This window comes from Dunckerocampus dactyliophorus, chromosome 9 (genome assembly GCF_027744805.1).
Source record: "Dunckerocampus dactyliophorus isolate RoL2022-P2 chromosome 9, RoL_Ddac_1.1, whole genome shotgun sequence".
Classification (NCBI taxonomy): domain Eukaryota; kingdom Metazoa; phylum Chordata; class Actinopteri; order Syngnathiformes; family Syngnathidae; genus Dunckerocampus; species Dunckerocampus dactyliophorus.
In genome coordinates this window covers 10,261,919-10,275,091 of record NC_072827.1, presented here as the reverse complement: position 1 = coordinate 10,275,091, position 13,173 = coordinate 10,261,919, and the positions used below count along the sequence as shown (strand labels likewise).

The 13,173-nt window shown below is 39.5% G+C and overlaps 1 protein-coding gene across 2 annotated transcripts in view; it reads left to right on the top strand.

The window, feature by feature from the left end:
• Nucleotides 1–12,722, top strand: part of LOC129188142 (dehydrogenase/reductase SDR family member on chromosome X-like) — a 57,754-nt gene extending 45,032 nt beyond the window's left edge. For both annotated transcript variants that reach the window (XM_054788258.1, XM_054788257.1), the window contains exons 5-7: nt 1,432–1,639; nt 1,726–1,933; nt 5,447–12,722. In XM_054788258.1, the coding sequence (XP_054644233.1) occupies nt 1,432–1,639; nt 1,726–1,933; nt 5,447–5,626 (596 nt within the window). In that variant the 3' untranslated portion in view covers nt 5,627–12,722. The remainder of the gene's footprint in view (nt 1–1,431; nt 1,640–1,725; nt 1,934–5,446) is intronic.
• The last annotated feature ends 451 nt before the right edge of the window (nt 12,723–13,173 follow it).

The window sequence follows — 13,173 nt, the reverse complement described above, 5'->3', positions numbered from 1 at the left end:
GGTTCCAGACCCGATCATGATAAGTCAGTTTCTGCAAAGTAGGATTCCTTATTTTTAAATGGAATATACTTTATACACGTGACTTCCTTGTCGTTTTTTTCTGGACAGCGTACCTCCTGCGATGGCTATTGTGACATCGATGTAACATTACTGACACCTAGTGACCAGAGTAGATTACTACATATTTTTAATGCGTCTTCTGAATGCCTTATATTTGCATTTTAGTTAATTTGGCCATTTTTATGCTTGAAAATGCTTATTTTAGGCCAAAAATGAGTAAAATTTGCTTAAATATGCATATTTTTGGACTAATAATAGACTGTAGTCAACCACAAAATAGCGGTAATTTTTTTTGAAAAACCGTGATAGAGTGAAACCGCCAAATTCGAATTGCGACATGGCGAGGGAGTACTGTATTATTTTTTGGATATTTATTTTACATGGCAGAAAATACTATGGACATCATGCATTTCGCTTTATTTTTTAGATCTTTTTTTTTAAATTGGGTCGGGGAAAAATATTTTGAGAATAAAGTCAAAATATTATGCGAGTAACGTCATAATATTATGAGAAGAAAATGTACAATTTATTTCAAGAAATATTATTAAAATATTATTATATAATTATTTACTATATTATACATTATTAAGCATAGACCATTATTATATAACATATATTATATTATATAACATTATTATTATTTTATTATTATTATTATTATTATTATTATTATTATTATTATTATATTTTACTCCCAGAAAATTATTGTAACGCATTTCATTTTTAGTCTATTGATTTGTCGCATGGTGGCCTAGTGATTAAGCATGTTGGCCACACAGTCAGGAGATCGGGAAGATCTGGGTTCAAATCTTTGTGTGGAGTTTGCATGTTCTCCCCGTGTGTTCGTGGGTTTTCTCCGGGTACTCCGGTTTCCTCCCACATCCAAAAGCATGCATGTTAGGTTGATTGGCGACTCTAAATTGTCCATAGGTATGAATGTGAGTGTGAATGGTTGTTTGTGTATATGTGCCCTGCGATTGGCTGGCGACCAGTCCAGGGCGTACCCCACTTCTCGCCCGAAGTCAGCTGGGATAGGCTCCAGCATACCCCTGCGACTCTGAGGTGGATGAGCAGCGGAGAAGATGGATGGATGAAGATGGTATTTATTTGTAACAAAAGGGACCGTTGACACTGACAAGAACAACAAGCACTTACACCAATCCTCGTAAAGGTGGACTGTTTGGTATATCACCTTCATTTGCCTGTGCTGGTTTGAGTAACGCTATGACTAGATCACGCACCTCTTTTCATTAGATTCTGAATCATCCAACTACAATTACAAGAACGCCAACCCTTTATTAGAGCCCCTGAGTGATTGAATCCATGATTACATGTGTGCATCACACGTTTGTGTGTGTTTTGTGTGTGCAGCGGGTGTCATGCTAGTTCCCGAGGGTCGCACCCAGGATGGATTTGAGGTGCACTTTAGTGTGAACTATCTGGGCCACTTCTTGTTAACCTGGCTGCTCCTGGACACGCTGAAAAGCAGCGGCAAATCTGGTAACTTCTCCCGTGTGGTCAACGTTTCCTCCTCGGCGCACTGCGTCGGCGAGATCCGACTGGACGACTTGAATAGCAAGTAGGCTCTCACACATACTGTAAGCATGTGTAACGCAGTTCAATGTAAGGCCAATATAAATGTGTGACAATGTTCTTATCCCTCAGCCGGTGCTATTCAGCCCACGGAGCTTATTGTCACAGTAAGCTGGCGCAGCTCTTATTTAGCTCCCACCTCCACCAGAAGCTGCAACGTGGAGGTTTTCCAGTAAGTTCATGCGCTGTGGATCCTGGCATGGTGGACACCGCTCTCTATTGCCACCTTTGGACTCCCCTCCGCCTGGCACAAAGTGTCGCGTCACGCCTGCTTTTCAGGGTACGGTACTGTACACAAATTCCTGTTGTTGTTCTGCAAGAAGATAATTTTCATACGGGACACGACCCCCGGACGCATCTTGGTGTGTAGAAACATATCAAACAGCCGTATTTTAACACCAAAACTTGATTTTTGTATTTGCAAATGCATGAAAATAGACAAAAAAAATCATACGTGTGTATTTAATTAGTCAGTGGCTGAAGCAGCAGCTACAAACTCCAAGCTAGACATAATAAGTGTCTTAATTAAACAACACTGCCACATTTCTCAATCCACACAGATATCATGCTATTATATTTGTACATTACTTACAGACACATAGTCTCCAAGGCAGATGCCTATTAGAAAGTATTCCGTAACAAAAAGAGTTCGTTTTGCTCTGTATAATTCAATTAGTGTGCCTAACTGCATCACAAACTCATCTTTATATGAGAGGGACCATTTTTTCTCCTAACGGCAAAAAGTGTGACTTAATGCATGAGCCTCATGGGTTTAAAGCAGGGTCCATTGGCAGCCCGCGGCTGGTTTTTTATATATTCCATCCATTCGTTTTCTATGCCGCTTATCCTCATTAGGGTCACGGGGGCCATTCTGGAGCCTATCCCAGGCGGGAGGCATGAGGCGGGGTACACCCTGGACTGGTCGAAAGCCAATCGCAGGGCACATATAGACAAACAATCATTCACACTCACTCAATTTAGAGTCGCCAATCAACCTGACATGCATGTTTTTGGAATGTGGGAGGAAACCGGAGAACCCGGAGAAAACCCACGCACGCACGGGGAGAACATGCAAACTCCACACAGAGATGCCCAACGGAGATTCGAACCCAGGTCTTCCCGATCTCCTGACTGGGTGGTCATCTCCCGCGGCACATTCTCAAAATAGAATTCAACGAGGACACACTAAAAAAGCAGTTAAAAATCAGCAGTCATTTTACAAGAATAAAATCAAAATATTAACTCAAAATATTTGTATAATGAGAAAAAGTAGTAATTTTATGAGACGTCGTAATATTATGAGGGAAAATAACATCATTTTAGTAGCATAAAGTTGAAGAACAAAGACCTTACTTCTTTATAGCCATATGAGAAAAAAAACAAAAGAACCAATAAAGTTGTAATTTTGGGAAAATGAGTAATGTTTAAAAAAAATGAGTATAATGTTACAAGAATGAAGTCAAAATATTATGGGAAAAACATTGAAAAGGTCGCAATTCTATGAGCATAAACTCGTAATATTACGAGGGAAAAATCATGTAATTTTAATAGCATATATTTGAAATATTAAAGAAAAAATATGTTGTTTTTTTAGAAGTTGTAATATTATGAGAACTAAAACATAATATATTTGGAAGTTGATACTAAAAATAGGATTTTTTTCTTGAAATACTGTGACTACGGTCAGTGAAATTAGGGTTGGGCATTTGATGAGTTTTTTTGTAATATGTTTATGCAAGGTGTCATATTGTTGGAGGAGTTGTAAGAAAGCGGGACGGTTCAACATGCATACACATACATACCCAAAGCGAGTCCATCAGAAGAATGTGTAAGTGCTGCTAAAAATGAAGGGAGGCTGTTCACTTTTATAGCGTAGCTTGAAGCGCCGGCCACAGGCTGCTGTTAATGTTGTCGGGATTTAATGTAAGCGGACTTGTGTGCGTGTTTGAGCTCAAACTGCAATTGTCACAGGGACTTGCCTGTGAGCGCAACCTTTGGGATGGTTCTGCCCCACATACACAAACACATTAATCACACACACACGCATGCACGCCAGTTGCTAACACGCACACACCATCCACGCCATCAATGTGATGCGCAAACTGTTTTTCTCGCCTGTCACAACACCTTACACGTCAAGCAGGAACGTTTATGATTATGACGACGCATTCAAAGAAGCTGGGTTTTTTTTGGGGTTTTTTTTACAAATTGCTACAAGAATTACCTGAAGACATAAAGTCCCAGTGTTGCCATGTCATATTATTATTATTACAGTAATTCTTTGTTTATCGCGGTTAATTGGTTCCAGACCCGACCACGATAAGTACATTTCTGCGAAGTAGGATTCCTTATGTATAAATGGAATATTTTCATAGATAGAGCTTAGACAACCTGTTTAGGACCTTCTAAATGGGGCTTTTAACATCACTAGAGCCCTCTAGACATGAAATAACACTCCTATAGTCACCTTTACACTCACACTACCCAATATAGTAGACATAATAAGAGAAAATAAGACATATTAGACATATATAAGACACAATATAGACTCACGTGAGTTTGTTGTCGTTTTTTTTTCTGGACAGCGTACCTCCTGCGGTGGCTGTGGTCTCATCAATGTAAAATTACTGACACCTAGTGAAGAGTGTAGATTGTTTTTAGTTCATTTAGCCATTTTTATGCTTGAAAATGTTTAATTTAGGCCAAGAATACATAAAATTTGCTTAAATCCGCATAATTTTTTTTTACAAATAATAGGTCGTAGTCAACCACAAAACAGCGATAACTTATTAATTCATTTTGAAAAACTGTGATAGTTTTTTTTATTTTATATCTTAATTTTTGGAAAATTAGGTTGGGGAAAAGATTATGAGAATAAAGTCAAAATATTATACGAATAACGTCATGATATTATGACAAGAAGATTTACAAGAAGAAAGTTGAAATAGTTGGAAAATTTTAAGAAACAACAGCCAAAATGGAAAAACAGCTGCAGTTTTACCAGAAAAAAGTCAACATGTTAAAGCGAAAAAAATCAATCCAATGGGAAAAAAGTGGCACAAAAAACATAATTTTAGTAACATACAGTTGAAATATGAAAGAATTTTTTATTTTTTTTTTTTAAGTCAAAATATTACGAGAAACAAAACAAAATAAAGTTGTAATTTTTGGAGAATTAGCTTGGGGGAAAAATGTATAATATTATGGGAGTAAAGTCGTAATAATACAAGGACAATTACGAAGATTATTGTGAAGAAATTTGGAATATTTGGAATTTTTTTTAAAAACAGCAAAAATTGGACAAAAAAAGCAAAACCCGAATCATAATATTCGGTCATAATATTTTTCACCTATACCGTCGTCCCTTGGTTATAGCGGTTAATTGGTTCCAGACCCGACCACGTTAAATGAATTTCCACGATGTGATGTTTAATGTTAATAAATGGAATATTTTTGTAGTTAGAGCATAGAAAACCTGTTTATGACTTTCTAAATATGCTTTTTAACATTATTAAAGCCCTCTAGATATGAAACGCTCCTATTATTCATCGTTTACACCACATTGCAACTCTTATGCTGCAGGGACACGAGGTGGCCAGTGAGGTAGCAAGCTAACCGGTTATTTCTTCTTAACTTAAGAAGCCAAAAACCTACCACTTCCTCACGGGGTGGGAGGAGAACTTTTTTTCACTTTATCGTGTCAGACATGCCTTGGCTGACTTAATATCTTAATGCAGTGTTAAGGTAATGCAATGTAAGGTAATGTGGTCTTCATGTGTTTTTGTTTCCACAGACTCCTGCAGAGGGTGCCGCCACCGTCCTGTACGCTGCCCTGTCACCAGCATTGGAGGGTGACTGCGGAGGAGGCTACTGGGCCAACGGGCGCCGGGAGAAGACAACCCCTCCCACCTTTGACCCTCACATGCAGCAGGTCTTTTGGGAAATCAGCCACAGGTTTCTGGCCCAGGAGTAACTAAACTGTATTCAACTGGGCCCAGAAGCCTGCTTCTATTCTGTTGTTGCGATTTCTGTTAACAATCTCACAATCCACGCACGGACTGGACAGCGATCGTCTTTTTACAGACACTTTTGCTTCAGTCGTCCCGCCAAAGAAGGGCTACAGTTGTTTTGTTTGTCACTGTGAGCTTGCAAACATGGTCATAATCCTAGGTTTGGACCAGCGTTTGATGTTGCTGCCATAAGTACTGACTGCCTTAACGTCAATTCTGTCCAGTGAGTAGGCTGACGAACTAGTCCCAACACTTTTGCCGTTCAGAACAAACCATCCTTGTTGGCCGGTGCTGGCCATACGTTTCAAAAATGTCGGTCAAAGCTGAGTACAGCCTCGCTGTGGAGAGGTTGAGTGATGTCGTCACTGAGTTTTACCACCTCAGTGATTCTTCCATCGCCTCATGATGTCACCTATTTGACGGGGAGCACTTTTGAGTTCGTTTGTCGTCTTCAGTCTTCATGTGGACCTCCTCTCTTGAGCCTTCCAACTGTCAGCAAACCAACAAAAGACCTTCACAGTGATGACATAATGCTACTTGAGCTGCAACTAAATATAGAAAGTCGGGTATTTTTTTGGAATAATCTCTCCCACCCCTCCCGGTATCGCTTTTGTTTTAGAGAAACACTGTTTTCCAAAACTGGGATTTGCTCGGAGGCATAAAAAAGAAAAGGGTAAAACAATGCTTGCTGCAGTCTGTCCCTGTTTTCCTTTATGACCCGTCTTAATACGAAGGTGGGACGAACTTGAGTTATGGATCCAATCTTGCACAACCACGGCCAGATCTTAACAATTCGGAGACGGGAAGAAGGGCAAGGAAACCCAAAAAGCATGTTTCTTTCCCTTCGGTAATCAAGCTGTGATTGGTTCCCTGCTGCTTCCCAGTCTTCATTTGGCGCCGCGCCCACTGCATTGTGGGTGTGAGATTTCCCAGTGGCGAGGCTCAAGCCTCATCTGCTAAGCTCACACACACACACACACACACACACACACAGAGCCATTCATAAACACTGCAGCAAGTACATCCAGGCACGGTTATCCAAACAAACACACGGCAAACAAACACTTCTGTTGTTCACCACTGTGATCAAACATTCTTGACTATGAAGATGGAACAGTTTATGTCCATTTATGATTATGATCAGCTGTACGTGAAGCAATATGATCAATGTGTAGCTCACAACAGAAGGACAGCCTGACACCAGCCTTTTTCTTCCCTGAACGTCAGGTATTTGTCTTAAATTCCTAAAAAAACAAAAACAAAATGGCTTACCGTATTTTCCGAACTATAAGTCGTTCTGGAGTATAAATTGCATCAGTCAAAAAATGCGTCATAAGTCGCACTTGACTATAAGTCAGAATTACTTAGAAATGTATTTCCCAGAATTCAAGACCAAGAACAATAGCACACAGGACGGGCTGAATAGGTGTCCTCCATGTTAACTTAACTAGGGCCGCCACCAGCTATCATTTACTTAGTCGATTAATCTGAAGCTTGTTGTTTCCGTTAATCGATTAATCGGTTAGACCCTAGACAGACCGAATCATTATGAACCAATCACAGTTAGCGGTTTGGTCCCATCACTATTTTCCAAAGTCTAAACTGACGTTTGTGAATACCCTGTTTTACCTAAAACACGAAGATAATAGGTCTGCTTTCATGAATCACTAAGGAAATTACAAAAATATTCACATTTGAGAGGCTGAAATCGAAGGATATTTACATTTTTAGATCAAAAAACGATTAACTGAAGGTCAAAAGAGTTGTCGATTCATTGGATAATTGATAAATCATTGATTCATCAATTAATTGTTGCAGCTGTACACCGGAGTATAAGTTGTATCAGTCAAAAAATGCGTCATGAAGAGGAAAAGTCGCACTGGACTATGATGTTGCATTTATTTTGAAATTTATTTCCTGAAATTCCACACCAAGGAGACATTTGATCTGCTTAGCATGTTATTCAACCACATATTAGTACACAGAACAGGCTGAGTAGGTCTCCAGTATGTTAATGCAACACATTAACAGTTATTCAGAGACACAGTAGCATACCTGGGAGGCTGAATATGCTAAATTGACATAAGCTAGCGAGTCCAACAAGCAATATATATATATATTTTGTAATAAATAAGTTACACTTAATACCAAACTATGAAAAAAAGTGCGACTTATTGTCCGGACAATACGGCAAACATCTTCAGAGGACCTGACCTCGTCTTTTTCGAATCTAGGCCGTGGTGTGTTCGGGTGCTCAACAGCAGGCATCCATTATTCTCGCAGCACATGTAGTCCGGACAGCTTTCAGACCAGCATCTTACAGACTGGCGTGAACGGATGACCTTGTGTGTCCTCCAAACAGTGGCTGTGTGCTGAGCTTTAGAAATGGGACAGGAAGCACATATCATACGAGGAGGGGCGTAGTGATGCAGAAAGCCTCACTTCATCATCCAGCTCGAGCAAGGCAGTTGCTGATGTGAGGGTTTGAATGACAATGTAGCTCCTCATCCGTTAAATTAGGCTTTGATTAGCCCCCAACGACAGAGCTGCCTGATATGGGCACCCATATTGATTTTCTTCTTTTTGTACGATTCCAATTTATTTTCCAGATCTGTCCGTTTTTCCCAGCTTTGCACTCTGCGCTGATAATTTAACGTAGAAAGTGAACACATACATTTTAAAATACCAGGTCACAGTGAACAAATTAACAAAAAAAAAAATCCCCATCACCAAAAATGTTGCAATGGCCCAACCAGAGTTCAGAGCAATTCGAAATGTATGGGGTGGCATGTGCACCAGATATCCTCACAACCGGGCCCCTTTGTTTGTCCATCAACCCAAAGTATTTTCATGCATACTTAATTGTATTACACAACATTTGGGGATTTTTTTTTCCTCCTAAATTTCTCCTGTGATCTTTTTATACAATTTTTTTTCTCAAAATTCTCAAATCTGTAAAAACAAAGATTTGCATTATTAGTTAATAATTGCTTCGCTTCGAACTCCATGGCTTCTTTCGATCGCGGTTTTCAAAAATTGATTAATTAATCATGGCTGTTTCATGGTATTTTCAAGCATAAAAATTAGCGCTGTAACGATTCATCCACTACATCGATGTATAGATTTATATTCTATGATCCAACTACATCAATCTGTGTTCAGCAAGTTGCCATTCCGGGCGGCACATATCGATCTTAACATGGTTGAAAACGGTAATCGATCGATTACATCGATACTGGGAAATAAAGCAGTGGATTTAAGCACGGCAGGCTTTCTATGGATGTGTGTTTTTAGCACTTTTAATGATAAAGTCGTTAAATGTTACTCAGGTAACAGTTTGATTTGGTTTAAGTTGATTAGTCATGTCTGTTGAGTTGGGCGCACGAATGATGTCATGTAAGAGCGACGGCGCCAACACGTCCTCTCCAAAGACGCCCTACACCTTGGACGCTACACTCGATTCTGTCTGTCCGTGATGTCATCGCCAGGCTTTATACTGGATTTACGTATACTGGAGTTTTGGACCACATCGAGTCATACGAGTGCTTCGAAAGTTAAGTCCAACTTTAAGCCTTTCAAACTTTCAAACTACTTGCCAAGGTCTGTGGGTTGATCACAGCTTTTGTCTTGACTCAAATGTTAAAGCAACGGGAAACAAAGGCACTATTTCTCGCTATGAAATTTGCTCTAACTTCTTTAATACGCGCGGTAGAGAGCTGAATGATGTGTCAAATTAAAGGTCAAGTCATCTTTTATCAGATAGAATTCATCACAGAATTAATTTAACCTGTTATTTCATTCCTTGTTAATTCAACCTGAAGCGTTGGTTGCACTTTATTCAAATAAAATGTGAATGCATTTGCCATTAACTGTTGTTTACTTGTTTGTTTGAATTGAATCCTTATTAAAATGCATCATTACACCCCTAAAATGAAGTAAAATACAAATGTAAGGCATTCAGAAGATGCATTCAAAGACATTGTGAGGATATGTGGTATTCTACACTGGTCACTAGGGGTCAGTAATGTTACTTTGATGAGACATTAGCTACCGTGGGAAGTAATGGACAGAACAGGAAGTAAAAAAAAAAAGAACAAGGAACTTTCCCAGTGTAAATTGTCTCATTTTCTCTTATTATGTATTTCAATGTATTATACTGTATGTACTATAATGGGTAATGTGAGTGTAAAGTTGACAATAGGAGCGTTATATCTTCTAATAATGTTACAAGCCGTATTTTGGAAGCTCTTAAACAGGTCGGGTCTGGAACCAATTAACTGCCATAAATGAGGGATTATATTTGTACAATATAAAAAAAAATGAGCCACGTACTGCAGATGGCCCCCGAGCCACACTTTAAACAACCCTGCTTTAACGACTCTTCATCAGGGTTGAGTGTGCGACGTGACGTTAAATTGTTAGCTTCCTGTTGTGAGCGAACAATGGTAACTAAAGGGAGAAGGCGAGCGTTACTGCAGCTGGAATTAATCGATGCGTGACGACAGTCAGTGGATCCGAAATCAGAGAAGGCATTTGCACAGGTGAGCTGTCCGCACTCTGAACGAATCGTAAACACACACAGGAAACAATGACCTACATGTCGACCAATCACAGCCTTTACAGTGCGCGTCGCCGTAGCTGAAACGGGCGAAATGCAGCATGAATACTTTATTCATCTCCAAAAGAAAAACAAGATGCATACCCAGAGAGCTGCGAAGCGTGTAAGCATATTTAAGGATCAAAATGCGTGCCGTGTACAAAAAATGCGTACATGTTGGTAGGTCTGTATTTGGAATGGAATATTTTCCCCACTGTTATGTAGCCCATACATGTTGCAGAATCTATTACAGGGTGGAAAATATTACAGTCTCAACAGTGGATGAATGTTGTTAATTTTTTAATTTAAAAAAATGGAAAGGAAAATATTCCATTCCTAACATCTGATATTCCAACTAATAAATAAATCTCATAAATGATTTATTCTTTTAACTTTACAGTGTGACTTTTTTGACACTGAAATACCTGAAATTGTTTATTTTACAGTAGTTACTTGTTTGTTTGTTTTTTTACACTGGTATTTTAACAAGCCTGTGTTCACTTCCTGTTTTATTAAACATGTGAGGAAATGTGAGGACATTTACCATTCCTAATTTGAAGCCACTTTTTTTCTGGTAACAGCAGCAGTTTTGTTTGTCAGAGTGTTTTGTTTCATCTGGATTTTCTTTGCTATCCTCATTTTGTGTGCAATGCAACCTGAGGGCTTGCTTGTTTTGATTGTGAAGCTCTCATTGTAAGATGCTGCCTAAATAACAAAAGAACCAAACCGGGTCCCGCTGGAACAAATAAACCTCCATCCCTGTAAGGCGAAAAATGCAAGACTATTGCATAAACTACATCTGGTTCAAGAGTGATCTTGTTTTTGTGCTTGTCGGCGCAGTGCTTCTTTTTGCCGACTGAGGCCATCCTTTTCCAAAGATGAGATGGGGTGTGTCCAACAGGAGGATGCTACAAGTACAGGTGTCAATTAGTTGCAAAAGTTTTGTTGAAAACCAAAAAGTATAAAAAAGACATACCTTTTCCATAGGAATTCATGTAAATCCCAACTAACCTGATCCTGACACTCGAAAATATTAATTTGGCCCCATGGTGGGTTATGTAGCAACCGCACTCAATAAAAAAAATACAGTTGTCCCTCGCTACCTCACTCTATCGCAATTTTTCATCAATTAATAAAATAATACATTTAATAATAAATAATACGGCCTATTAGTGTAAGAAATTTGCATATTTAAGCAAATTGTACTTATTCTTGGCCTAAATTAAGCATTTCTAAGCATAAAAATGGCTAAATGAATTAACTAAATCAACTAAAATACAAATCCAAGGTGAAAGAAGCACTCTAATTGTGAATCTAGTACTGTATTCTACATTGGCCACTAGGTGTCAGTAATTGTTCAGTGAGACAGGCAAGAGTTTGATTTACGTCTTAATGGCTTATTTACTCTTATTTTGTCCACTACATTGGGTAATATGAGTGTAAGGGCATTTAAAGCCGCCATTGAAAATATATTGATGTGTTGTAATGGCGGAAGTACGCTGTCCAGAAAAAAAAAAAAGAGCGATAAACGAGGGACGACTGTCAATGGGTCAGAAAGGGTGCTTTCAATTTTGTGTACTATTTTGTTACGTGCAATATTGTACGAAAACCGAGGTTTGTCTGCACTGTATGAAATAATTGTGTTGCATATCCCTCGGGGGGGGGGGAGTTCTGCACGCACCGCAAAACGTGTTGGGTCTTGAGTTCAAAACGCAACTGAAAAAGGGCAGAAACAGCTCAAGTAAACCGTGTCTCGTTTTCGTCCGTACGTGATTTACACCCCTGTCGTCGTTTTAAAGCGTTTTTTATCCGCGTGTGATTTGCTCGTTTTAAAGCGTCGTGGAAAGCTGCAGACCACAGAAGCTGTTAGTCGACTTCTTCTGACTGAGCTGGAATGACATTTATATTAAATGTTCCCAGTTCAAGTTGTGTAAATCCTAAATGTGTATATGTATAGGAAGAAAGTATTGTATCGCCCCACACGGGGCAGCCAGATCAACTGAATCCTCCCTCTGGTGGCAAATATATTCAGTCTTTTTAGTGGACATCTTGCTTGTTTTCTCCCTTGGTGTGAGAGTCTCATCCGTGCACATGATGTTTGCACGCTCAAATCCAGTGTCAATATTCAGTCCATCTGGGCCCCTGTTGATTTTACCAAACATGCAAAAATGTTGTGTTGTTTTTTAAACCTGATTTCATTGTCGAGATCTTGCTTCTTTTTTTTTTCTGCCTCGTAAAAGTAACCCAGCCACCCCCGTTATTGTGTAACCTAACTGTGACTTTTCCATGTAGAAATGATCTTGTTCAAACTGTGCTGCTGTCTTGTCCCGTGCATTGCTGTAAAACTCGGAGGTGCGTGTGAGCGGGCGACAATGTTTTTCTGTCCATGGTTGTGACATTCCAGCAGTAGCCGCCACCTTTTCTATAATCCAAAGCCTCTCAATAAACATATCATGGTGTCACTCTCGCTCTCCGTCCTTGACAATGTGTGAGAGAGAAACTTCAGTCAGTGTGTGATGACACGCAGCGTGAGACGATGAGCCTCCAGCGCAGTCTGAACTTCAGCCGCGGATCACACGCCATCAGGCTCTCATTTGCTACGAGTGCGCTGAAGTGAACCTTTTCCTCATCTTTCTAGTCGCACATTTGATCCACTTCATCACGACTGCGGCCTCTGCTGTCAAATATTATGATCATATATTCATAAAATAAAGTGGAATCTCTCGTTTATATTGGCTGTAAGCAGTCATCCCTCGTTTATCCGGTACAATTGCTTAGTTAGAAATGGAATATTTCCATAGAGCATAGAAAACCCGCTACCTTCTAAATACCTTTAACATTATTAGAGCCCTCTAGACGTGAAATAACACCCCTATAGTCACCTTTACGGTCCTATCACCCAATATAGTAGAC